The sequence below is a fragment of the Cydia splendana genome, chromosome 4 (genome assembly GCF_910591565.1).
Source record: "Cydia splendana chromosome 4, ilCydSple1.2, whole genome shotgun sequence".
NCBI lineage: Eukaryota > Metazoa > Arthropoda > Insecta > Lepidoptera > Tortricidae > Cydia > Cydia splendana.
This window is the reverse complement of record NC_085963.1, coordinates 6,885,801-6,910,068: the sequence shown is the minus strand read 5'-3', so window position 1 is coordinate 6,910,068 and position 24,268 is coordinate 6,885,801. Positions and strand designations below refer to the sequence as shown.

The 24,268-nt window shown below is 44.3% G+C and overlaps 2 protein-coding genes across 2 annotated transcripts in view; both read right to left on the bottom strand.

The window, feature by feature from the left end:
* The window catches only part of LOC134789749 (uncharacterized), a 304,376-nt gene that overhangs the window by 124,984 nt on the left and 155,124 nt on the right, over nt 1-24,268 (bottom strand). The gene's annotated exons all lie outside the window — the stretch shown is intronic.
* On the bottom strand, nt 10,955-16,576 carry LOC134789659 (uncharacterized). Its single transcript, XM_063760252.1, has one exon. The coding sequence runs from the start codon at nt 16,574-16,576 to the stop codon at nt 10,955-10,957; it is 5,622 nt and encodes a 1,873-aa protein (XP_063616322.1).

Genomic DNA, 24,268 nt, shown 5'->3' with positions numbered 1-24,268 from the left:
TGACAAGATTTGCTTGACTGTCTATATGTAACAATTATGAATCTAATACGATCATTTATATTCTTCTGCTTTCATAAGTAATAGTTACTGATTTTTAAAGTGTTTTTCAATTAAAATACATGTCAAGATCGCTAACCTTCTTTCAAGTTCTTTCTAATGCTAAAAAAACCGAACTAATAAAGATTAATGTTTTGGAGTTCAGCAATTCCACAACAGGTGGCTGTCAGCGTACGTAGTACGATTTTACTTTCTTTCTACCATTAATCTAGTATTTTAACTGGATAAGGCATGATGGGTGGGGGAAATGAGCGAACCGGATAGTCATATGTATCTTTCAGTAGGAGCAGCAGCGAAAGCGCTATTATTGTTTGTCCTTATCACAGTCTCACATTTTTTTTATTCCCCACCTTAAATTAGTATGGGCTATGGTATGGTGGGCATCAAATAAATTCGACCAATCACAGTGTCGCATTGCCTATGTTTTGTCCCTCACGGAGGCACGCGTAAACACATTTGAAGCTCTCAAATTGCGAGCATCTTTCTCTTTTACTACAATTAAGTTGTACTTAGAGTGGCAGAGAAAGATGTCCGCAATTTGCGAACTTCAGTATTCGCGGTAGGCCTTCAGATGTGCGGACGTACAGCGAGCTCCGAAATTTCATTGACACATTATGAAAAGTTTGGGTTATTCCCACTAGTTACCACCAAGTTCTTACCAGTGGAAACTACTGGGATTTTTTTCCCACCTTTTACCACTGGTAACTACTGGGAAAAAAAAATCCCACTAGTTACCACCAACTCGGCTTGGTGGTAACTACTGGGAATTTTTATTCCCAGTAGTTACCACTGGTAAAAGGTGGGAATTTTTATTCCCAGTAGTTACCACCAAAATATTGTTAGAATTCAATACTAATAAAAACAGTATAAATAGTATAGTATAAATGTAGCGTGCTGTAATAAATAATTATTTATGTCAGTTAGTGATTCAGTAAACTGCTTTAAAAGTGATCAAAAATATTAAAACAGTTTTACCGGTATAAGTGTAAAAACTAAAATAGAAGATTCTAGTTAAGTAGAAATTAACTTATCATCCGGACTAAATTTATTTTATTAACTGTAAATTGAATTACATATTCATAATTTGTACTCAGGCGAAATAACTAAAGGGCATGGTTGTTATTAAAACCGCTTAGGGCGCGCCTCGGATGGGCTGATTGTTTCTCCCTGTAGTTATCACTGGTAAAAGGTGGGAATTTTTTGATTCCCAGTAGTTACCACCAAAATTTTGTTAGAGTTGAATACTAATAAGAATACTATAAATACAAGATGTTTTTTATAACCACCTGTAGGCCTAGCACATGATTGGCGCGACAGTATCTCGCGGCGAGATAGACTACTCGTCTTTTACTATGTTAACAAAAGAGGGACGCGAGATACTGTCGCGCCAATCATGTGCTAGCCCGGCTGAAATAATTCACGGGGTGGATATGTAGGCCATACTGTACAAGTTTTACCATGGAACCAATACCGAAATCGCGAAAAAAAAGTTGACTCTTCCATACAAATATTTTTAATAATTTATTAATGCAAAATGTATTAAAAAGAAATGGGGTTGGCCGGTGGAAGTTTTTAGCAGATGGCGCCATCATAGCTTGCCCCGTCAATCCCTAGAATTGTGTCAAATTTTTGTTTTTTTTAATACGCTGGATGCCAGCTCTTTAAGCCAAATCTCATAGAAAAAGGGGCAAGCTATGATGGCGCCATCTAGGCAAACCTTTGACAGTTGCCAACCCCATTGGCTGTGTCATACAATTTGACTGGTCTGATGTTGATATTTATATGGGAGAGTCAATTTTTTTCGCGATTTCGGTATTGGTTCCACAATAAAACTTGTTTAGTATGACCTACATATTCACCTCGTAAATTATTGCAGGTGATTATAAAAAACAACCTGTACATATTTATACTGTTTTTATTAGTATTGAACTGTAACAATATTTTGGTGGTAAATACTGGGAAAAAAATCCCACCTTTTACCAGTGGTAACTACTGGGATTTTTTTTCCCAGTAGTTACCAGTGGTAAAAGGTGGGAAAAAAATTCCCAGTAGTTACCACTGGTAAGAACTTGGTGGTAACTAGTGGGAATAACCCACCAGATTCTATGATTAAATAGATTTTTTTGTCGATCCGGTTATTATAATTTTTTCAAGATGGTGGAGCAGTAATTAGATATTTAGGGCGGGTAAGGCGGGTTGCACCAAACCACCCGCTAACTTAAGCACAGTTCGCTAAATTTAACGCTGACGTGGGGGTCTTATCCATTGCTAAATAAAATTCGTTGCACCAACTATAAAATAACAAATAACTATTATAGATGGTCAAGCAAATCTTTTTAGTAGAAAAAGGCGCGAAATTAAAATTTTCTATGAGACGATATCCCTTCGCGCCTACATTTTTCAAATTTGCCGCCTTTTTCTACTGACAAGATGTGCTTGACCAACTATATAATAGATAATCATTTTGCCGTATTATGGCTCCTCTACACGATGCGCCAATGTCGGCCAATCCAAGGGACGCAGCTATGCGGTAGAATGAGATAGCAATATCACTTGCTCCCTCTAACGCATAAATGCGTCCCTTGGATTCGCCAACGTTGGCCCATCGTGTAGAGGAGCCATTATGAACGCAATCCTTCCAAATTTTTTTTGAGGGAATTATTTATTTATATAGCAACCCAGTCATAAATGCCAAAGTAAGTTGTCAACTTGTCGAAATTCTCAACAACCGACAACGAGATAAGTTTGTAGGCGGATTCCGTAGTCAGCGGTTTTTGCTAACGCACGTGCCGGGATTAAAATTTCGAGTTTTAGTGGTTTTTCTTGTTAATAGTCACTGAGGATTGAATATTTGTGTTGGTGGTGGGTTAATAAACAGTTGAGGTGAGTTTTTGTGGTGTATGGTAGTAGTTAACATGGAAACGGGAGGTACGGGAGATGATACCGAGCCACCGGATAAAAACGGTGGCAATATAGGGAGTCAAAAGCGTCCTATTCCTGAGGATAACAGTGTAGTAGACCTTCATGGGAAAAAATCTAGCCCTCCAAGCGCGTCAATTCAGCACACATACGTTCGTCCGGGATACGAAAACGCAAATGATTTTAAGTATGCGTCTACTGATTTAGGTCCATTCGTAGTCCATGTGTCTCGTGAAGACATTGACCAATCTAACACCCCGAGCAGGATGAAAGCTTTAAAAATGGCCCAAATAATATATAATAGCAAGATTGCGGGCATTAAGGAAATTAAAGCTTTAGGGAAAACTAAAATGGAGATTCACTTCGCGACGGCGTCAGAGGCAAATGCATTTTTGTCTCACAGCATTTTGGCGACGCATAAGTTTTCTGCAGCAATTCCGCGGTTCCAGGTATCTCGGATGGGGATAGTTAGGCAGATCCCCTTGGACTGGACTCTAGAAGAGTTCATAAATAGCATTGATTGCCCTTCGGGGGCCGGCCCGGTGGTCAAGGCTCGTAGGCTTAATAAAAAAAAAAGAAGTGGAAGGTCGACGCGTCTGGGAACCCACGGGAACAGTTGTGTTAACATTCCTAGGTCAGATTTTACCTGAAAAAATCTATAGCTTCAGCATGTCTATACCAGTCGACACTTATAAACTACCTATAATCCAATGCAGGAAATGTGTCCGATTTGGCCATATGAAAGACCAATGCCGCTCAAATCCCAGGTGCTCACGTTGTGCGCAAAATCACGAGGCAACTGATTGTTCTGTACCGGATGCTGAGGTGTCCTGCCTTTTCTGTTCTGGCCCCCATGCAGCAACCGACCAAAGCTGTCCAGAATTTTCTCGCCAAAAATCAATAAAGTTAGTAATGGTAGAAGAAAACATAGGATATATCGAAGCTGCGAGACGATTCAGGCCAGTCAGAACATCATTTGCTGATATTTCTAAGATGAACCAGGCAAGCCAATCAAGCCCAAGGATTCTCTCCTCCCCTTTTCAAACTCCAGTCCAACTGTCAGCAACTCAGAACGACAACACCATCGCCAACCAACAAAAGTCATACAGAAAAACTGTCCTCGTTCAAAGGCGACCCAAGCCTGTCCTAGGTAAGTCATATGATGTAGAGGCACACAGGAATATCACTTTCACCCCTCGATCTTCTCAATCCAATGGATGTGCACTAGGACAACAGTCCTCAGAGACACCAAATGACAACCTAGGCTATGGAATTTCAATGATTATTGATGACCTCCTAAGCAGATTTGCAGATATATTACCGTACAATGCTCTAGAAGCCTTCCAGGCTCACATTTGTGCTACAATAAATAAAGCTATCCAAAACGGCCTCACACAGCCTGATTCAATGGAATGCTAGAAGTATTAAAAATAAGAAGCATGAAATTATTAATTTAATTAATTTATATAGCCCAGTTATTCTTGCCATCTCGGAGACATGGTTAGAGCCTCAATCCCGCTTTAGGGTAACAGGCTACTCCTGCCTCAGGGATGACCGGAACGACGGGCGTGCTGGCTGTGCTATTTTTGTTAAAAGAAATGTAACCTTTTCTCAACTTCCTCTCCCTCCCCATTCACCTGATTTTAACATTGTGGCAGTTCGCTGCCTTAACATATCTTTTACTTCTGTGTATATTCCTCACCCCAATCGAGAAATAATTAAAGAGCTTGATTCCATTCTGCTATCATTGCCAGCTCCTATTATCGTACAAGGAGACTTTAATTGCCGCCACCCCTTGTGGGGTTCAAGAGATTACGACGCGAATTCCCGGTACGTTTTGGATCTTATGGACAACGTTAACTTATGCATTCTAAATGACGGAACCCCAACGCGTAGAGTCTCGCCCATTCAAAATGCAAGTGTCCCTGACCTAACTATGGCATCACCGAGCTTAGTACAATCATTAGTGTGGTCAGTTTGTTCAAATTCTTTTGGGAGCGATCACCTTCCTATCTTAACTATCCTGCAAGATTCCTTTATGGCTCCAACGCCCCCTCAGACACCACTTCTTAAATATAGCACATGTCGAGCAGATTGGCCTAAGTTTAGATCTGAATTAGATCACTCCTTAACAAATACTCTCAGTGCAAGTGATACAGGTATTCTGGAAATGTATGACTCGTTTATTGAGGCAATTCTTTCAGCGGCTGATAACTCTATCCCTTTGAAAAATTCAGCTCGTAACAAAATACCTTCTCCAGCATGGTGGGATGCCGAATGCTCTGCTTCGGTAAAGGAGCGTAAACAGGCAGAGTCTCTTTTTGCTCAAGATCTTTCCCTAGATAATTATCTTAATTTCAAGCGCGTTTCTGCCAAAACTAGGAGATTCCTTAGCAAAAAGAAATTTCAAGGCTGGCGTACTTTTTGTGAGTCCCTGTCCCCAAGAACTCCTTCCACATTGATATGGAAAAAGATTAAAGCTTTTCGACACTCTCAAACCAACAATAATGTCAGTACTAATGAATGTATGTGGCTTGAAGATTTTATATCTAGGATGGCTCCACCGTATGTCCCAAGTCGGGAAGGCATTGGTGGGTACTGCTCAGTTTCAGCTCCATCTGAGAGAATGAATGAGGCTTTTTCTTTTGATGAGCTTTGCTGCGTGATTGATCACCTCAGGGACTCCGCTCCGGGTTGTGACGGTATCCCATACTCCTTTTTGGTACAAAGCTCGCAATCCATAAAAAGAAAATTTTTAGAAATACTTAATAATATTTTTTTAACGGGAAATATTCCAGATAGCTGGAAAACCCAGATTGTAATACCAATTCTAAAACCCGGAAAAGATCCAGCTAATCCAAATTCATATAGACCCATCGCCTTGTCATCAGTGATAGCAAAAATAATGGAACATCTGATTAAAAATAGACTGGAGTGGATTGCAGAAAATAAAAATATGATATCGAAAACCCAGTTTGGATTTAGAAAGGGAATGGGTACTACGGACAGCCTCAGCGTTCTCACCTCAGACATTCGTCTGTCGCTGACTCAGGGCAAGCACGTTATCGGTGTGTTTTTGGATGTCACGGCTGCATACGATAATGTAGATCTTCCTATACTCAGGCAGAAACTGCTTAATCTGAGTATCCCTGTGAGGATCGTCAACATCATATGTAATATGTATATGGGCCGGTCTATTCTTGTACGAGCAAATGGGAAGGTGTCGGCGGCAAATCTTGTGTGGAAGGGTCTCCCCCAGGGCTCAGTACTGAGCCCTCTTCTCTATAGTCTTTACACTTCAGATCTAGATACCTCCGTTAATTGTTTTTGCAAAATTTTGCAGTATGCGGATGACATTGTCCTCTATGCTTCTTCTAAAGTATTTTCAGACACTGAGCAATCCATAAATTCTGCTCTTTTCTACCTAAGCACGTGGTTATCTGATCACGGCCTTTCATTGTCAGCGGAAAAAAGCAGTGCGGTTATATTTACTAGGAAACGTTATGTGCCGGAAGTGAATATCTTGATCGAGGAAGAAAATGTCAGGATAGCAGACGAGGTAAAATTTTTAGGCATTATTCTTGATACCAAGCTTCTGGGCGTAAGCCATCTTCGTTACTTGTGTCATAAAGTGGAAAAAAATATTAATATCATTCGTTGTTTGTCCGGCGTAAGGTGGGGTTCACACCCATATTGCCAGAAACTTTTATATAATGCAATTATTAGGAGTCATTTCGATTACGGCAGCATTATCCTTGAACCCTGCAACAAGAAAGCATTAAGTAGATTGGACCGTATACAAGCAAGATGTCTTAGAATAATTGTGGGTGCTATGAGGTCTTCTCCGACAATTGCCCTTCAGGTCGAATGCTTGGACCCTCCTTACTCTTTGCGAAGACAGTTCTTAGCGGACAGGTTTTTATTCAAGACGCTCCAAACAGCGTCCCACCCACTTCTCCCAATTTTGGAATCCTTACAACAACTTGTAGATACCTCTCGTTACTGGGCTCATAAAAGTTCTCCTTTATTGGTTAACAGTTATAAAAAGTATTTAGAGTTACCGGCTCGAATTTTTCAAAATTACAAAAACCCTCTTTTCGAAACAAGTTATGATAGTCTTATATATCAGCCAAATGTCATTTTTAGTTTAGGCATATACAAAGATCAAATAGGAGCAGATAGTATCTTTAACACAGTAATGTTCAATCAATATCCAGATCATTTGGCTATTTTTACTGATGCGTCCAAATTAAATAACAACGGTCCAGTAGGGTCTGCAGTGTGGATTCCCAAATATAAAATTATTTTGAGCTTTAAACTTCCTCCTGGTAATTCGGTATTTTCCGGAGAAGCAGTCGCATTGTTGGAGGCCGTGTCTTACATTTACTCTCACCACCTTAATAAATCCATTATTTTAACTGATTCGTTGAGTTGCTTGCAAGATATAGTTAAAAGGCCTTTTCATGCTAAAGAAAACTTCAGCATTACTTTAAAAATCAAAGACCTGCTTTACAAATGTCATTTGGAGAATATTCAGGTAATGTTGGCGTGGATTCCAAGTCATAGCGGAATAACAGGTAATGAGATAGCCGACCAATGCGCTAAAGAGGCAATAACAATTGGCAACCACATGTATGACCGATGCTTCCCTCGCGACATTAAGGCCCAAGCTCTGATCCACTTGCGAGATGCCTGGAACACCCGATGGCAAACTACTCAACTACAGATTGCTAAACATTTTCGCAGTATCCAACCAAATATTCTCCATAAACCGTGGTTCTCTGGTACACGAAAGTCAATGCCGAAGAACATTACATCAACGATCATTCGCCTTCGACTGGGCCACGTTTGCACCCCCGTTCGCTTAAAAAAGATGCGTGTTCGAGACCACTCTCTATGTGAATGTGGTCTGGTGGAGGGTACTCTCGAACACGTATTTTGGGATTGTAATCGTCTCGTTACCCCCTTATATGACATCCTCCCCCCTAAAATTCCTCGTCCGGTTAACATTAATTTCCTCCTTACATTAGTTACCTCCCCTTTTGTGAACGTCTTAGCTAAACACATAAAAAACAATAACTTGTATTTGTAGTAGTTAGTTTTAATAATGTATGTTTGTTTTGTCCTGGTTGTAGGTAGATCTACATTCGATTCTCATCTGAATGAACTGCGTCGTGGATATTCACCGGCCAATTGTCTTCATAAAGCACGTGCCTTCCTAAACCTTGACGTTGGCGGAATCATCGACAATATCGATGGAGCCATAACACCCAAAGATTGATTGAAGTTTGTAGGCGCGAACTAAACTTTCTGTGCAGATTTTAAATCAACAATTTAAGCAATTCCTGAATGTTTATCTTATAAACAATGTCAATCATCTGTAAAGATGCACAAGGGCTAATGTTGATGATGATCACGGGCTTCACGCTTCGAACAACACCGGCTTCTGACAAGGCTTCACGGCACTTTAAAGCGAAATTTCTGACGATTATTTAAAGTCCAAGTACTTTCCAAGCTATAGCCACACTGAAGGAGGCAGTTGGCAACCTGAAGACCAAGAAGCTGGGTTGGTTAGAGTAGGGCTACCTCGTTTCACGCAAAATAGGCACCGTAGATGTCGATTTGCGGAAAATGTCCAGCAAAACTAACTAAGCTATAGCCGTAATCAGACAACGAGCTACATGGCTGGTAAGTTATCTTGTTTGTTTAATTGACCGAAGCGAAGCAAAGGTCTACGTTTTGACTCGGGCATTTTGCTTTCGTATGTCCGGATGTTCTCCTCTACAGGTCGCAATTCTTAACCGATTCTCGTGAAATTTTGTGACCGAATTTTATGACTAAATAAAATTTTTTTGTCAATCCGGTTTTTGGAAATTTTTAAAAATGGCGGAGTCGTGATACCTGTCGCCTAAACAAATAGTCGTATCGATATCATAAGAGTTTTTTCTTTTTGATATATGTTTATAGATTAATAGGCCAAAAATTCAGAAAATTTGTATCACTGGTTTCGGCGGTATTTAGATATTTAGTTTTTACTTGAGAATGAGTAGCTAAATTTCGTCAGCTTTAGTAAGAACTATCATGGCGCATTTTGCAAACGTTCGCTTTTTTGTTTGCATAGGGAGGTCCCTGGTTCCATCCCCTGTAATTGTATGCTGCTACATAACTTTTTGTATTTTTTTATACTTAAATTTCGTATCAATTGTTGTTATTTATTTTATTTTTTTATTTTGAAAAAATGAAAAAAAATCGTATTTTTTATTTATCAAGCGCGGGCTAAGCGCATTCGTTTATTTTTTGCAACAGATGATGGCTTTTTGCGCTTTAAAGAAAATTTGATTCTTGAATATACGGCGCCATACCTTTGGCCTATGCTCGTCTAGATGGCGACACCATTTTATATTTAACAATTTTTTCTCATATCAGTAAAAGAACATGGGTCAAAATCATATGGCGTTCTAAAAATAAAAAAAATCATTTATCCATACATATATACATTTATTGATATTTTTTTTTTCATTTTCATGTTAATCCTGTATCGAAAGATGGCAGTAAATTTACTGTGACTACAAAATTTAGTATGACAATAACCCTCTACTACATATAGGGACCGTGCGCGTTGGAGGGTCTGCCATCTTGTGGCCTGAATCGGAAACATGTACATTGCCAAAACAAGTTCTACCATCTACCGTTCTTGTAGGTACGTTTCCTTATGCATAGTAGGTTCTGTCATCTTGTGGGCTACATCGGAAGCATAAACGTCACATTTACGCCTCACGCCAAAAATCTGACGGCTCCTATGCTACCCCCTATAGTTCACGCACGCCCACTATAGGGACCGTGCGCGTTGGAGGGCCTGCCATCTTGTGGCCTGAATCGGAAACATATGTGCACATGTACATTGCCAAAGCAAGTGCTACCATCTACCGTTCTCGTAAGTACGTTTCCTTGTACATAGTAGGTTCTGCCATCTCGTGGGCTACATCGGAATCCTAAACTACACATCTACGCTTCGCGCCAAAGATCTGACGGCTCCTGTGCTGCCTATAGTTCATGCACGTCCCCTATACACTTTATTCTCTTTAGATTAGATATTTAAATTCTTACTCGAGAATAAGTAACCAAATTTCGTCAGCTCATCTAAATGCTATCATAGCGCAGTTGGAAAGACGCTTACAAGCAAGCATATGGGAATAGGTACCCGGTTCGATCCCCAATAAATGCAATTTTTTTTATTTTTTTTTGCACTTAAACATCGTATTGCTGATTGATCAAGCGAGCGCGAAGTGCGAGGTAAGCGTATTCGTTTGAGTTTTTGTTTGAACATTTTTTAGCGGTTTTAGTTCAAGGGCATGGCTGTTCCAGGAGTCAATTTCCACTTACGTTTATAGCATGGGCGGTCACCATCTGTCGAGCGTAGTTACTGTGGGGCTCGCAGATTCCGAAGTCAGGAACTCGTACACGATGGCTGGAACGCGCTGGCTGGCTGCTGCAGATTACCGCACCATTACCGGGGCTGTGTAGGGTGTTTAATGAAAACACATTTGTTGATTTATAAGAAAACTTTGGAGAGTGTTGGGAGGCTGGTGCCTCTGTGGCTATTGATGAGTGAGTGACAAGCATCCAGGGTGGGCGCGTATATATAGGCGCGCTCGGCGCGATCCCCACCGTGGGTACTCTAGGCCACGCCTACTCAAGGCGTGGGTGTTACGTGCAGAGTAAGTATTTTATTTATTGAACCAATCACAGTAGCGTATTACAAATGTTTACAAAATTAGGGAAAAAAGGTAATATTTAATTGGGGAACAATAAAGACTTATATCTAGACACGTGACATAATAAAATAATAAAAAATAAGACACAAGTTACATGGTAAAATAAGACACAAGTTACATGGTAAAAATAATGACAATAAACACACAAAAATAGATTAACATAGAAGAACGATTAAAACTAAACATGTATGATTAAAAACTAGCTATACACGACAATCTCCCCCACGTGTGTCAACACCGTCTGATTGCGAGGAGTATATAGGTATAAGCCGGGAAACTGGGCGGCGGACGTCACCTGCGCGGGTGCGAACAATGGCTACTCTTACGTGGCCATCAGGGCCGGGAAAGAGTTGTGCGATTACGCCTCTAGGCCATGTTCCTCGTGGCATGGAGCTGTCCGCTACGATGACTACGTCGCCTACATGTAGTTTCTTCACGTTCTGATGAGCACCGGGCCGAGGGAGGAGGCTGGGTCGGTATTCTCGCTGCCAGCGCCTCCAAAAATGGTCGGCTAAGGTCTGCGCTGTCTTCCATGACGAGAGTGACATAGTCGCGTCTGTGAAGACGCCCAGTGGTGACATTGAGCTCGATCGCCCGATGAGAAAATGGTTCGGCGTCAGAGCTTCGCTGTCTAGGTCTGGATTCACTGGTGTCAACGGTCGAGAGTTGACTATGTGCTCGGCTTCCAGCAGTAATGTATGCAGAACTTCTTCGTGAGGTGCTCTCTCTTTGAGTGTTACCTTTAGTGACCTTTTCACGCTGCCTACGAGCCGTTCCCATGCACCGCCGGCGGAAGGGTTGCCGGGCGGTATCTTTTTCCAGGTTATGGCTCGCTCGATCAAAAATGGCTTTAAAGTGTCGGGCAGCGTCTTCTTGGCCTCTGCCAGTTCTCGCTCTGCGCCGTAAAAGTTGGTGGCGTTGTCAGAGTAAAGAACTGTAGGCGTGCCGCGTCGCGCTATCATTCTGCGCAAGGAAAGTATCATAGAGGATGCCGAAAGTGAGGCGGCAAGCTCTAAGTGCACAGCGCGTGTCGTGAGGCATGTGTATAGTACACCCCATCTCTTTTCGCGGCGGCGGCGGCCTATTGTGATTTGCATAGGGCCAAACAGGTCTACGGCTGCAGCGGTAAATGGCGGTTGATTCGCCTGGAGCCTCTCTGGCGGGAGGTCGCCTACAGGAACCTTGAGTGTGGTTCCTTTATAGGTCCGACACCATTGGCACTTGTTCGCTATATAGCGAATATTACCGCGCAGCCCGATAATAAAATATCTCTGCTTCAACTCGTTGATGACGGTTGCGTGGTTGCCGTGGTCGAAGAGCGCATGAAAATGATGTATTAGCAGCTTGACGAAGTCTTCTTTTGCGTGTAGGACGGGTATGTGCACGTCTTTGTCAATTCTAGCGTTTAGCACTATGACTCCGTTCTTATCAAGTTGTATTGCTATCTTATGCAGCGGAGACTTCTTCGGTAGAGGCCGCCCAGTTTCCAATAGCTTAATCTCCTCTGGAAAGGCAGCATGTTGACTCCGGCGAATTAGCAATATCTTTGCTAAATTTAAATGCCCCTTATTCATTTCTGTATCTGTTTTCTTAGACAGCAGTGAGGCTTTAAATACCTCGGCGGCAACCAGAACCCTAGCGGTGGCGCGAACTAGTCGTACGAACTTTGAGAACCTACTTACCTCCGGCAGGTACTCAAACTTATTTTTCGCGACACCTACTGAGCATACGAGTTTGTTGACGCGCTCTTCGCCCGTATCGGCGACGGGCGTTGGCGCTTTTTCGGTCGGCCAATGCTCTTCCGGTTTACGTATAAAATCGGGCCCTATGAACCACCGATGGTTCACTCCGAATTGCGCAGGTATACCGCGAGTCGCGTCGTCAGCCACGTTAGCTGCACTAGGCACCCAGCGCCAGTTGGCGGGGGTGGTAGTGTTCTCGATTTCTGCTAACCTATGTGCTACGAATGTTTTATACCTACGTGGGTCCGAACGTATCCACGTGAGCGCCGTTTTGGAGTCAGACCAAAAATACTTGTCCTTTATTACGTAATCTGACTCCTTGACTATGGTTTCCGCTAATCTAGTAGCTAGTACGCAGCTCTGCAATTCCATCCTCGGAATGCTAACTACCCGGAGAGGCGAAACGCGGGCCTTAGCGGCTACTAACGCGGAAGTTCTAGTCCCCTCGGGGTTGACGCTAACTAAATACACGGCCGCGGCATATATTTTTTCGCTCGCGTCGCAAAAAACATGCATATATGCCTCCCTATTAAATGCGGTCACGTGTCGCGGAATCTCTAAGTCTCGTAATTGTTGTACGTTATCGATGAACGATCGCCAGGCGGGTGCGAGTGAGACGGGTATAGGCGAGTCCCAACCGATTCCTGTCCTCCATATTTCCTGCATTAATGCCTTGCCTAAGACGGATATGGGGCTTACGTAACCGATCGGATCGAATATTGACATCGCGCTACTCGTTACCTGTCGCTTCGTTGGCAATTTCTGACCGTTAAGTACGTCTTCGGGCGTATTACGAAAGTTCACGTTGAAACCTAAGGTGTCACGCTTGTGATTCCATTTCAAACCTAATGTACGTTCGCTCTCGCTCGCGCCTAACAAAGACGTTTCCTCTTTGCTATTAACTACGTCAGAAATTACCGCAGGGTGGTTCGAAGCGAACCCGCGGAGTTCGAAGGACGCGCGCATGTTTAGCTCGTAAATATCGTTTACTACGCGTCTGGCGTGCTCCTCTGACGTGTCGAGGGCGATCAACATGTCGTCCATGTACGTATTTTTAATTGTTTTTTCAGCTGCGATCGGAAACTCAGTACTATGCGTTTTTGCGTTTTCGTTTTTGACATATAACGCGGTTGTCGGCGACGCTGCCGATCCAAATATAAGCCGCTTCATTCTGTACTCTTGTGGAGGAGATGTACGGTCTTCCCCCCTCCAAACGAAACGTAACGCGTCCCGATCTCGCTCTACTATTTCGATCTGCAAAAACATCTCTTTGACGTCGGCTATTACCGCGATTTTACCTTCGCGGAACCGCACTAATACGCCAAAAAGTGACTCTAACAGATCGGGGCCGGCTAACAGCGCGCTGTTTAGCGAACGTCCGTATGCTGTAGCAGCCGCGTCCCAAACTAACCGCATTTTACCGCGCTGTGGGTGAAATGTGGGGAAATGAGCTAGGTACCACGTCCGGGGTGAGTCGGGGGGCGGGGGCGAGTTCATTTTCTCCGCGCAACCTTTATCGAGCAAGTTGTTCATGTGTGTCGTATATTCGGCTTTCAACTTTACGTCGCGGTCTAGTTTACGTTCTAGACTGAATAGCCGCTTTAACGCTTGCGCTCGGTTATCGGGGAGTTTTTCGTCGTCAGTTCGCCATAATAAGCCCGCTCGATACCGATTCTCCCCCGGTATCTTATCACACGTGGCTATTAATAAGTCTAGCGCGCGTTGGTCGGGATCGGCCCGAGGCAACTTTTGCGAAACGCCTAACGATTCTATGTCGAAATGCTGTTTCATAAGCTCTAGAGCTTCGTCGTCCGCGGTTTTGGGCCGTGCGTGCCCTACAAAATTTACCGCGGCGCGACGCGTTCGGTCTGGGCCGTGTAGGACCCATCCTAATCTAGTTAGACTCGCGACGGGAAGGTTAGGCGGGCCGTCTATGACTTGCCGAGAAATGATGAGGTGCCAGTTATCTTGGCCTATCACGATAGTAGGTACTGACGTCGGGTAACTTAACTCGTCCGCGATTTTCGACAAATGTTCGCACTTGTCGACTAAGTCACGTGGTACGCCTTGCGAACCTATACCTATATCGCCTATCGTGAGCACCTCCATTAACTCCAAATGTCGGCTACAAAAACCCCTAATCGCGACCTGTAGTGAATACGAATCAGGGTCTGTGACTCTGCCGCCTATTCCTTCAATTTCTAGCGTCTCTCCGCGTACACGAGGCGCGATTTTGTCAGCTGTCTCGTGCAGCATTAAAGTCATTGCCGCGCCTTCATCGAGTAGCGCGAGGGTTTGTACGGTACCTAAAGGTCCCGACACCTCCACGGGCATGACTTTAAGATACGTTTGCGGGAGTCTAATATTGTTTACAGATACGGCCGGCGTACTGTTACCGTTCGCGGGCGCGGCCGCGTTCAGTCCGTGTAACAGCTTACTGTGTCCGGCTTCGCACTGATTTACACCGCACGCGACGTATTTACACTTAAACGGCCTACGGTGATTCACGTCCAAACATCTGTAGCACAATCTAGCACCCTTCACCAGATCCCATCGCTCAGATATCGTCGCGGCTAAAAACTTTGAGCACGCACTGACTTTGTGCTCGTTCCCGCTCTTACAAATGGCGCATGTACTGCGCGAGACAGGGACGGACGATATCTGCTGTTTGGGTCTAGCTCCGGTTGACGCGGGTTTTTTTTTATTGCTATTTTCGCGTGGTTTTACTTGTGCGACAGTATGCTTACTACGCGATCTACTCTCCGTTTCGCGTGGGTAATCTTCGTGGAAATCTGACTCCGAGCCCGTGCTACAGTCGCGGGAGAACGCGGGGACGCGAGATCTAGAGGGAGCGTTGCTCGACCGCCTAGGTTCGTGTTCAAAAGATACCGTGTTCACTACAGCTCGCGATCTAGTAGCCGGTCTGCGGTTTACGCGTTTGGCTGCAGTACTAATGTCGTTGAGAAACTCAGATAAAGCGGCTAAGCCGGGAGTTTCCGAATTAGTCTGCCTATATTTGGCCCATTCGTAACGCACTATCAAATTTAATTTGTCCACTATTTTGTTCACTAGTTCAGGCGCGTGCAAATATTTTTCTTGACGCAATGATTTTACGGTGGCGACGGCGTTCGCGATATGCGCGGCAAACGACGAGATATTAGCATTGTCTTCCGACAAACGCGGCATGCGTTTGATATTATGCAGCTCCGTAAGTACAATTTCCTCGGGGTCGCCAAATTGCCGTTCTAGCGCTTCCATAATTTCGTATGGATCCTGAACAGTGTACATGATCGATTTTACGGCCGTCCGGGCCTCGCCTTTAAGCGCGCGTCTGATTCTACTGACATTATTGACGGCACTAAACATGGGCGACGTGTCCTCGAACTCCGCTCTAAACGATATCCATTCGGTGATATCTCCGCCGAACGGGGGTAACTCAGGCGGCTTGTGATACATTGGCGGGTAGGTACCGTGTGGTACCTCTAAAAGTCGCGGTTGCGGTTTGCTGGCCCGGTCGGGCGCGGCGCGCGGCGCGGTCTCTTTCGGCGGCGGGATTTTTACGTTTTTACGCGCGATCTCGCGCTGTAGCGTCGCTTGTCGTTCTACCCAACTTCTAGTTCGTACCTCGGCCTCGGACTTGACACTGCCGCCGTCAGACTGCGCCTTAACTTGGGCAATCTGCAGCATTAACTTGGCAGTATCGGACTCTGCTTTGGCTACGACTAGAGCGGCTTTACGAACCTCGAGCTCTGCTAACAGCACGGTTAATTCACTATCGCGGTCCCTACTTACCGATTCGCGAACAGACCTAACTGACTCGCGAACAGACGGCGCTCGCGGCGGCGGCGCAACAACGGGTGGCACTAAAGTATTCGACCGACTGCGAACTACCACTGTATCGTTATGACGCTCGTCTGAGTGTACCGACTCATTTTCTTTCTCATCACTAGTTTTCTGGTCGCCACTGGTGCCTTTGCTCCACGTATTGGTCGCGCCGGACGTAGTATTGCCGGACGAGGGCGTAGGCGTGGGGACAGGCAGGTCCCGTTTGCGTGAGCGTAGTGATCTTCCGTCTTGCGACATCTTCTTCTTTCTTGATTTTTACGCACACAACACAACACTTGACACACGCGGGGGGTCCCTAACTATTTACAAATTTACCTGCCTAACGCCTATGCTCTGACGCTACCGAGCGCAGCGTCAGTGCCCCTAAGCGTGGATCCCTCGGTGCACTGAATCTCCCGCAATGGCTAAAGTGCAAGGCCTAGAGCGTTCGAAAACAGTGTGATGGTATCACCATGTGACACATGCAACTAAAGTTGCCAGGACACGTGAGTGGAGGCGAACCTACGACACTGCACGGTCCACCGGCAAGCCGGTAATGGTGGGTTACGGAAAAGGTTGGTATGGTAAGGTCTGAGCCGAAGCGAACTTCGGGGGCTCAGCGCGTTCGTTTTTCTTTGTTCTCCTGAATTAAGTATAGTTCTACTTAAAATTCAGCGCGTACTTGTTTCTTTCTTCATTCGGCAAACGAAGGACCATAATGTCGAGCGTAGTTACTGTGGGGCTCGCAGATTCCGAAGTCAGGAACTCGTACACGATGGCTGGAACGCGCTGGCTGGCTGCTGCAGATTACCTCCAGATTACCGCACCATTACCGGGGCTGTGTAGGGTGTTTAATGAAAACACATTTGTTGATTTATAAGAAAACTTTGGAGAGTGTTGGGAGGCTGGTGCCTCTGTGGCTATTGATGAGTGAGTGACAAGCATCCAGGGTGGGCGCGTATATATAGGCGCGCTCGGCGCGATCCCCACCGTGGGTACTCTAGGCCACGCCTACTCAAGGCGTGGGTGTTACGTGCAGAGTAAGTATTTTATTTATTGAACCAATCACAGTAGCGTATTACAAATGTTTACAAAATTAGGGAAAAAAGGTAATATTTAATTGGGGAACAATAAAGACTTATATCTAGACACGTGACATAATAAAATAATAAAAAATAAGACACAAGTTACATGGTAAAATAAGACACAAGTTACATGGTAAAAATAATGACAATAAACACACAAAAATAGATTAACATAGAAGAACGATTAAAACTAAACATGTATGATTAAAAACTAGCTATACACGACACCATCCATAAATCGCAGGGGTTAACATTGCCTAGGGCTAGAACTAGCTGTAGGTTGCTCGTACGTTGCGCTTTCCCGGGCTCAAAGTCTAACTAACAATAATGTTAGTTAGACAATAATGCTAGTTAGACTTTGAACCTTTTAATTTGGATCGCCTCGCTAAAATGGCCCATCGTTTCCGCAAATCATTTTTTCTTCGAGGCAATTACTCCGTTCTCATTTTTTCCCAGTGGAATTTCTTCGCTTTATTTAATTTTTCGTGTACATTTTTTCATAAACTAAATTTTCCTTTTCTCAATTTATTCCCTTTTCTTTTTAATCCCAGTAGTAGTTAAAATAACCAGTAGGTTTTTTTTTCATTAACTAAATATTCTCTATCTCCATATTTTCTCTTTTTTTTAATGCTAGTGGTAAAAATAACCAGGTTTTTTTCAAATAGGTAGGTTAGGGTTATTTTTTTTGATGACCGTATAAACGAAACTGCTCCCAGAGATAGGTAGGTTAGGGTTATTTTTTTTTGATGACCCTAAAAACGAAACTGCTCCCAGAGATAGGTAGGTTAGGGTTATTTTTTTTTTGATGACCCTAAAAACGAATCTGCTCCCAGAGATAGGTATGGTTAGAGTTATTGGCTGACAGCGTTTGGTTTTTTACTTGTAGTTTTTTAGATTATGTTTTAATTTTAGTGTTTTTGATATTATGGTTTTGGTTTAGAACTGAATTTCAGTAAATGCGAACTCTTTATTCAAAAATCTTCTTGTACTTTGACCAACTTACAACCCAAATTTGACGATCTGACTCCCAATATCAAATCAGTAGACAAGTATTCTCTTTGCCTCCTGGGTTCTCCTATATTCGAAGAATCTTTTCCCGATTATATTTCTAACTCCATAACTAAATTCAAAAGTCACACGGATCGCTTACTCGAAATTAGCCCTCATTATGCTCTTGTGATTCTTAAATTCTGCCTTTTTGTCCCTAAATTTACGTATGTGCTCCGCTGTTGTCCTTTCTGGAAACATCAAAATTTATTGTCGCCCATAGATGATTTGATCAAAATTAGTTTAGAGACGATTCTAAACATTCAGCTAAGTGAGCCTTCCTGGTCTCAAGCGTCCCTCCCCATTCGGTTTGGAGGTTTAGGAATTCGCAAAATTTCCAGTGTGGCTTCCCCAGCCTTTTTGGCGTCCACTCATAGCACGTCTGGTCTCATAGGAAATATCTTAAGGGCTTTGCCCACAAACTGTGAGATTGCGGGCTTTGAGGATGCCAAAAATGCTTTTAAAATTGCTTGCCCAGGCAAACAATTTCCAGACAACCCAAATTCACAAAGGAGTTGGGATAATGTTTACTGTGATTTAACTTACAATACTCTCCTAAACAACTGTACAGGTCCAGACCGCGCGAGGCTTTTGGCGGTCGGAGCCCGGGAAGCCGGTTACTGGCTACATGCCCATCCTTCGCCCAATACTGGTACTTTCTTGGATCCGGCCTCCCTTAGACTGGCGACTGGTTTGCGACTCGGGGTTTCGGTGTGTACGCCACACATATGCTCTTGTGGCACGGACGTGGACCGACTGGGACACCACGGATTATCTTGTCAAAAAAGTGCAGGCCGTTTTTCGAGACATGCGTCGCTTAATGACATAGTCCGTCGGTCTCTTGCCACCATCAATGTGCCTGCTCTTCTTGAGCCGACTGGCATTATCAGAGATGATGGCAAGAGGCCCGATGGAGTGTCCTTAGTTCCTTGGAGCTTGGGACGGATGTTGGTGTGGGATGCTACCTGCGTAGACACACTGGCACCGTCCCACCTCCAACGGACTACTGTAAAAGCGGGCGGAGCGGCGGAAAGCGCCGAAATTCTAAAACGTAACAAATATAAGAGCCTCGGTAGAGAGTACCATTTTGTACCATTTGGTGTTGAAACTCTAGGTCCATGGGGTCCCAGCGCGCATAAGTTGTTCGCAGAAATCGCGAAGCGTCTGGTTGACGTAACTGGTGACCGAAGAGCTGGCGGCTACCTCGCACAACGTATCAGCATTGCGATACAGCGAGGAAATGCCGCCAGCATCCTTGGTACAATGCCTCAAGGGCCTATTTTAGATTTAAGCTAGTTATTAATTTCGTTTAGTAGTACCACTGTATATATATTGTATGTAAATAAATGTTTTGATATTTGTTGTATGTGAAATACCTACAAGTAACAAATATAATTACTACACTATTAACATACAGTAACAAGAAAATATTATCCTAGATATTTAAAAGAACGAAAATTAAAAATAGGCGATTGCGGAAGAAAACCATTGGGAAAATATGGGAACGGAGTAATTGCTACCGAGAATGAATGATTTCGGGAAATTATGGGCAACGCAAAATATGAGAACGGAGTAATTGCCTCGAAGAAAAAATTCACAGATTTCGTGCCTCACACGACTATCGAGCACATTGGAAATGAATCTAAGGAAATCGAAAAAATATTGTCGCTGAGCGACGAGAAAGTCTGGATAAGGAAAAATTTACAAAATAAAACTACAACGTTGAATGATAATTATTTTATTCTTAGACTAACACAAGTATCCTGGACATAACGCATGTGAACAAACAAATTGCAAAATTTCCACACGCGTATCGAAGTTTGAATAATTGTTGCCGTGGCGCATAAGTATAGGTACATATTTCATTTTTCGATGAATAAGCAGGATATATTAATGTTCAAAGTACAAGAAAATTATTACACGACAAATCCGTAGTCAACTCGAGAAGTGGTGATCGGCAGCGGCCCATTTGCTGCAAGATATGAAATTTTCTTGACAGCAGTTTGACGCGACGAGAGATGACCATAACAGCGTTTGTCTATGTTGCACCAAACCTGAGTTCCAATAGGTACTACCAGGGTTCAGCATCAGCTATCTTGGGTAATGCTCATCATGACGAATCGGGTGTCCAAAACAGCGTGTGCCTATGTTGCACCAAACCTGAGTTCCGCTAGGTACAACCAGGGTTCAGCATCAGCTCTATCTTGGGTACTACTCTCCTAAGTGCTCATCAAGACGAGTCGGATGACCAAAACAGCGTGTGCCTATGTTGCAACAAACCTGAGTTCCTTTAGGTACAGCCAGGGTTCAGCATCAGCTCTATCTTGGGTACTACTCTCCTAAGTGCTCATCGAGACGAGTCCGATGACCAAAACAGCGTGTGTTTATGTTGTATTAAACCCGAGCTCCACTAGGTACTGCCAGGGTTCAGCATCAGCTATCTGCTAGCAACCGCCAGCAACATTTCGTGGCATTTTTTTCTTTTTTATGTTTTTCTGTATAAGTTCCCTCTCCCTCTCCCTCTCCCTCTCCCTCTCCCTCTCCCTCTCCCTCTCCCTCTCCCTCTCCCTCTCCCTCTCCCTCTCCCTCTCCTCCCTCTCCCTCTCCCTCTCCTCTCCCTCTCCCTCTCCCTCTCCCTCTCCCTCTCCCTCTCCCTCTCCCTCTCCTCTCCCTCTCCCTCTCCCTCTCCCTCTCCCTCTCCCTCTCCCTCTCCCTCTCCCTCTCCCTCTCCCTCTCCCTCTCCCTCTCCCTCTCCCTCTCCCTCTCCCTCTCCCTCTCCCTCTCCCCTCTCCCTCTCCTCTCCCTCTCCCTCTCCCTCTCCCTCTCCCTCTCCCTCTCCCTCTCCCTCTCCCTCTCCCTCTCCCTCTCCCTCTCCCTCTCCCTCTCCCTCTCCCTCTCCCTCTCCCCTCTCCCTCTCCCTCTCCTCTCCCTCTCCCTCTCCCTCTCCCTCTCCCTCTCCCTCTCCCTCTCCCTCTCCCTCTCCCTCTCCCTCTCCCTCTCCCTCTCCCTCTCCCTCTCCCTCTCCCTCTCCCTCTCCCTCTCCCTCTCCCTCTCCTCTCCCTCTCCCTCTCCCTCTCCCTCTCCCTCTCCCTCTCCCTCTCCCTCTCCCTCTCCCTCTCCCTCTCCCTCTCCCTCTCCCTCTCCCTCTCCCTCTCCCTCTCCCTCTCCCTCTCCCTCTCCCTCTCCCTCTCCCTCTCCCTCTCCCTCTCCCTCTCCCTCTCCCTCTCCCTCTCCCTCTCCCTCTCCCTCTCCCTCTCCCTCTCCCTCTCCCTCTCCCTCTCCCTCTCCCTCTCCCTCTCCCTCTCCCTCTCCCTCTCCCTCTCCCTCTCCCTCTCCCTCTCCCTCTCCCTCTCCCTCTCCCTCTCCCTCTCCCTCTCCCTCTCCCTCTCCCTCTCCCTCTCCCTCTCCCTCTCCCCTCTCCCTCTCCCTCTCCCTCTCCCTCTCCCTCTCCTCTCCTCTCCCTCTCCCTCTCCCTCTCCCTCTCCCTCTCCCTCTCCCTCTCCCTCTCTCCCTCTCCCTCTCCCTCTCCCTCTCCCTCTCCCTCTCCCTCTCCTCTCCCTCTCCCTCTCCCTCTCCCTCTCCCTCTCCCTCTCCCTCTCCCTCTCCCTCTCCCTCTCCCTCTCCCTCTCCCTCTCCCTCTCCCTCTCCCTCTCCCTCTCCCTCTCCCTCTCCCTCTCCCTCTCCCTCTCCCTCTCCCTCTCCCTCTCCCTCTCCCTCTCCCTCTCCCTCTCCCTCTCCCTCTCCCTCTCCCTCTCCCTCTCCCTCTCCCTCTCCCTCTACCTCTGCCTCTATCTCTATTTCTGTTTCCACCACCACAAGAATGCATAGATTGTCGAATAGTGCGTTATCTACGCCCGTCTCAAACAGGATAGATAGAGTTAGACCAAGAAAAATCTGCAGCGATTTTGAAAGCCCACGCAGTGCAAGTGTTATTCTGCCGTCATAATCCCGATAATTCACAACAAACACCGATAACGAACTCTGCGAAACAAAGTCATAAATGTCCTGTGAAAAATGTCGTTCTGACTTTTTGACTATTTTAAGGTTAGGCTACAGTGCAAACCCTTAACCCGATCGTCTTTGTTTTAGGCTCAAATTGTAGCTGACTAAATTGTCCAGAGCCGTTTTTCTCAAATTTTTGATATCATTCTTCGTTTCCAAATTATCTAGCACCAAAATCAAAAATTCGGAAAAAATTGAATTTTATTTTCACTATTTCGACCATAACTTTTTTTGTTTTTGACTTTCTCGAATAATTATTTTTGCACCTTACAGCTCTCGTGATTATGCGTCTTTTGAGCCTATTTTTTAATATCATATCTTCACAACTTTCCGAGATATAAGGGGATCGCACTTTTTCGTGAAATCGGACCGTATACTGGAGCGAACGAAAAGACATTTCCAATGTCAAAATGATTTTCGGAAATTATGGGCCACGCTCGCGCACGAAGCAGTTTACAGTACGGTTACCATCAGTTTGTCACTGACATATACGCCGTCGAGAACGTAATTTACTTTCTATACATCTCGCTCGCACTCGCATATTAGTGCAAACGGGATGTATAGAAAGTAAATTACGTTCTCGACGGCTTTTATGTCAGTGACAAACTGATGGTAGCCGTACAGGTTAATTCAAAGGTAATGTTCGTTTCCTAACATAGGTAGAGTTAGACCAATAAAAGTCTGCAGAGATTTTGACACTGGCACAAATACATTGGCACTGCGTGTGCTGTCAAGATCTCTGCAGACTTTTCTGGTCTAACTCTATCCACTTTTCTATACAATTAGTATGGCGACGTGTGTATACTTAAGGGGCATCGACCGTACACTGACATCGGGATGATATTTTTATCATGTTATTTAGTAGTCATCGTGCGTCTCGCTTGCGCCAATACATGTACGGACAAGAACGAGTGAAATGCACGATAACTAAATGACATCAGTTAGATGTCTTTCTGATATCAGTGTAAGTTTGAATTGGCCTGTTAGCCAAAACTTGTTTCGTATGTCCATATGTTCTACTCTACAGGTCGCATATCTAAACCAATTCCCGAATTTTGTAAGCAATTGATAGTTAAGTTTTTATGGTAAAATTAGATTCTCTAAATTCTTCAAAACAACGGAACCATACATTTATTCAGTTTTAAACTCTGTTCGCGAGGTCTACAGCTCACAGAGCCACTAGTACTTATCACTTACTACTTCGCCATGCCTTTAGCTTTATTTACCTTTGAGCTGTGAACTGGCTCTGAAGCAAAATTCATAACCTTTCTGTTTCTGCAGCATTTTTTCTTTCTCACCCAGGCAGTTCAGGCTCAATTCGCAATAACATTTCTGACACTGATTTTGACATAATTGTGCATACCTAACTAGTAGTATAACATTCAGGTTACTTTTGTACATTAATTTAAAGCTGCTTGTTCTAAGCATTTTCTACCTAGGCGAAGAGAAACACAAAATATTTTTACATAATAATAACATGATGTTGCTTTCTTTTCAGGATTGATTTTAATACAAGATGAAAGGAATGCACAAGTGAATCAACTCAAGAATATGAATGTCAAATGCATATAGGCAGAATGAAATTTTAGTCGTTTAAAGTAAATGGAAGAAACTTATTGTATAATTAAAAATAAAGTATTATAAATATTATCTTATTTTCATTTTTGATAATAAATAGTTATTTGTTTTACAAGGGGGCAAAGTTGTTGTTTAACCGCTCATGCTAATATTGATACCCGAGCAAGCGAAAGATTCCAAAATTGAACCACGAGCGTAGCGAGTGGTTAGAATAATGGAATCTTGAGCGTTGCTAGGG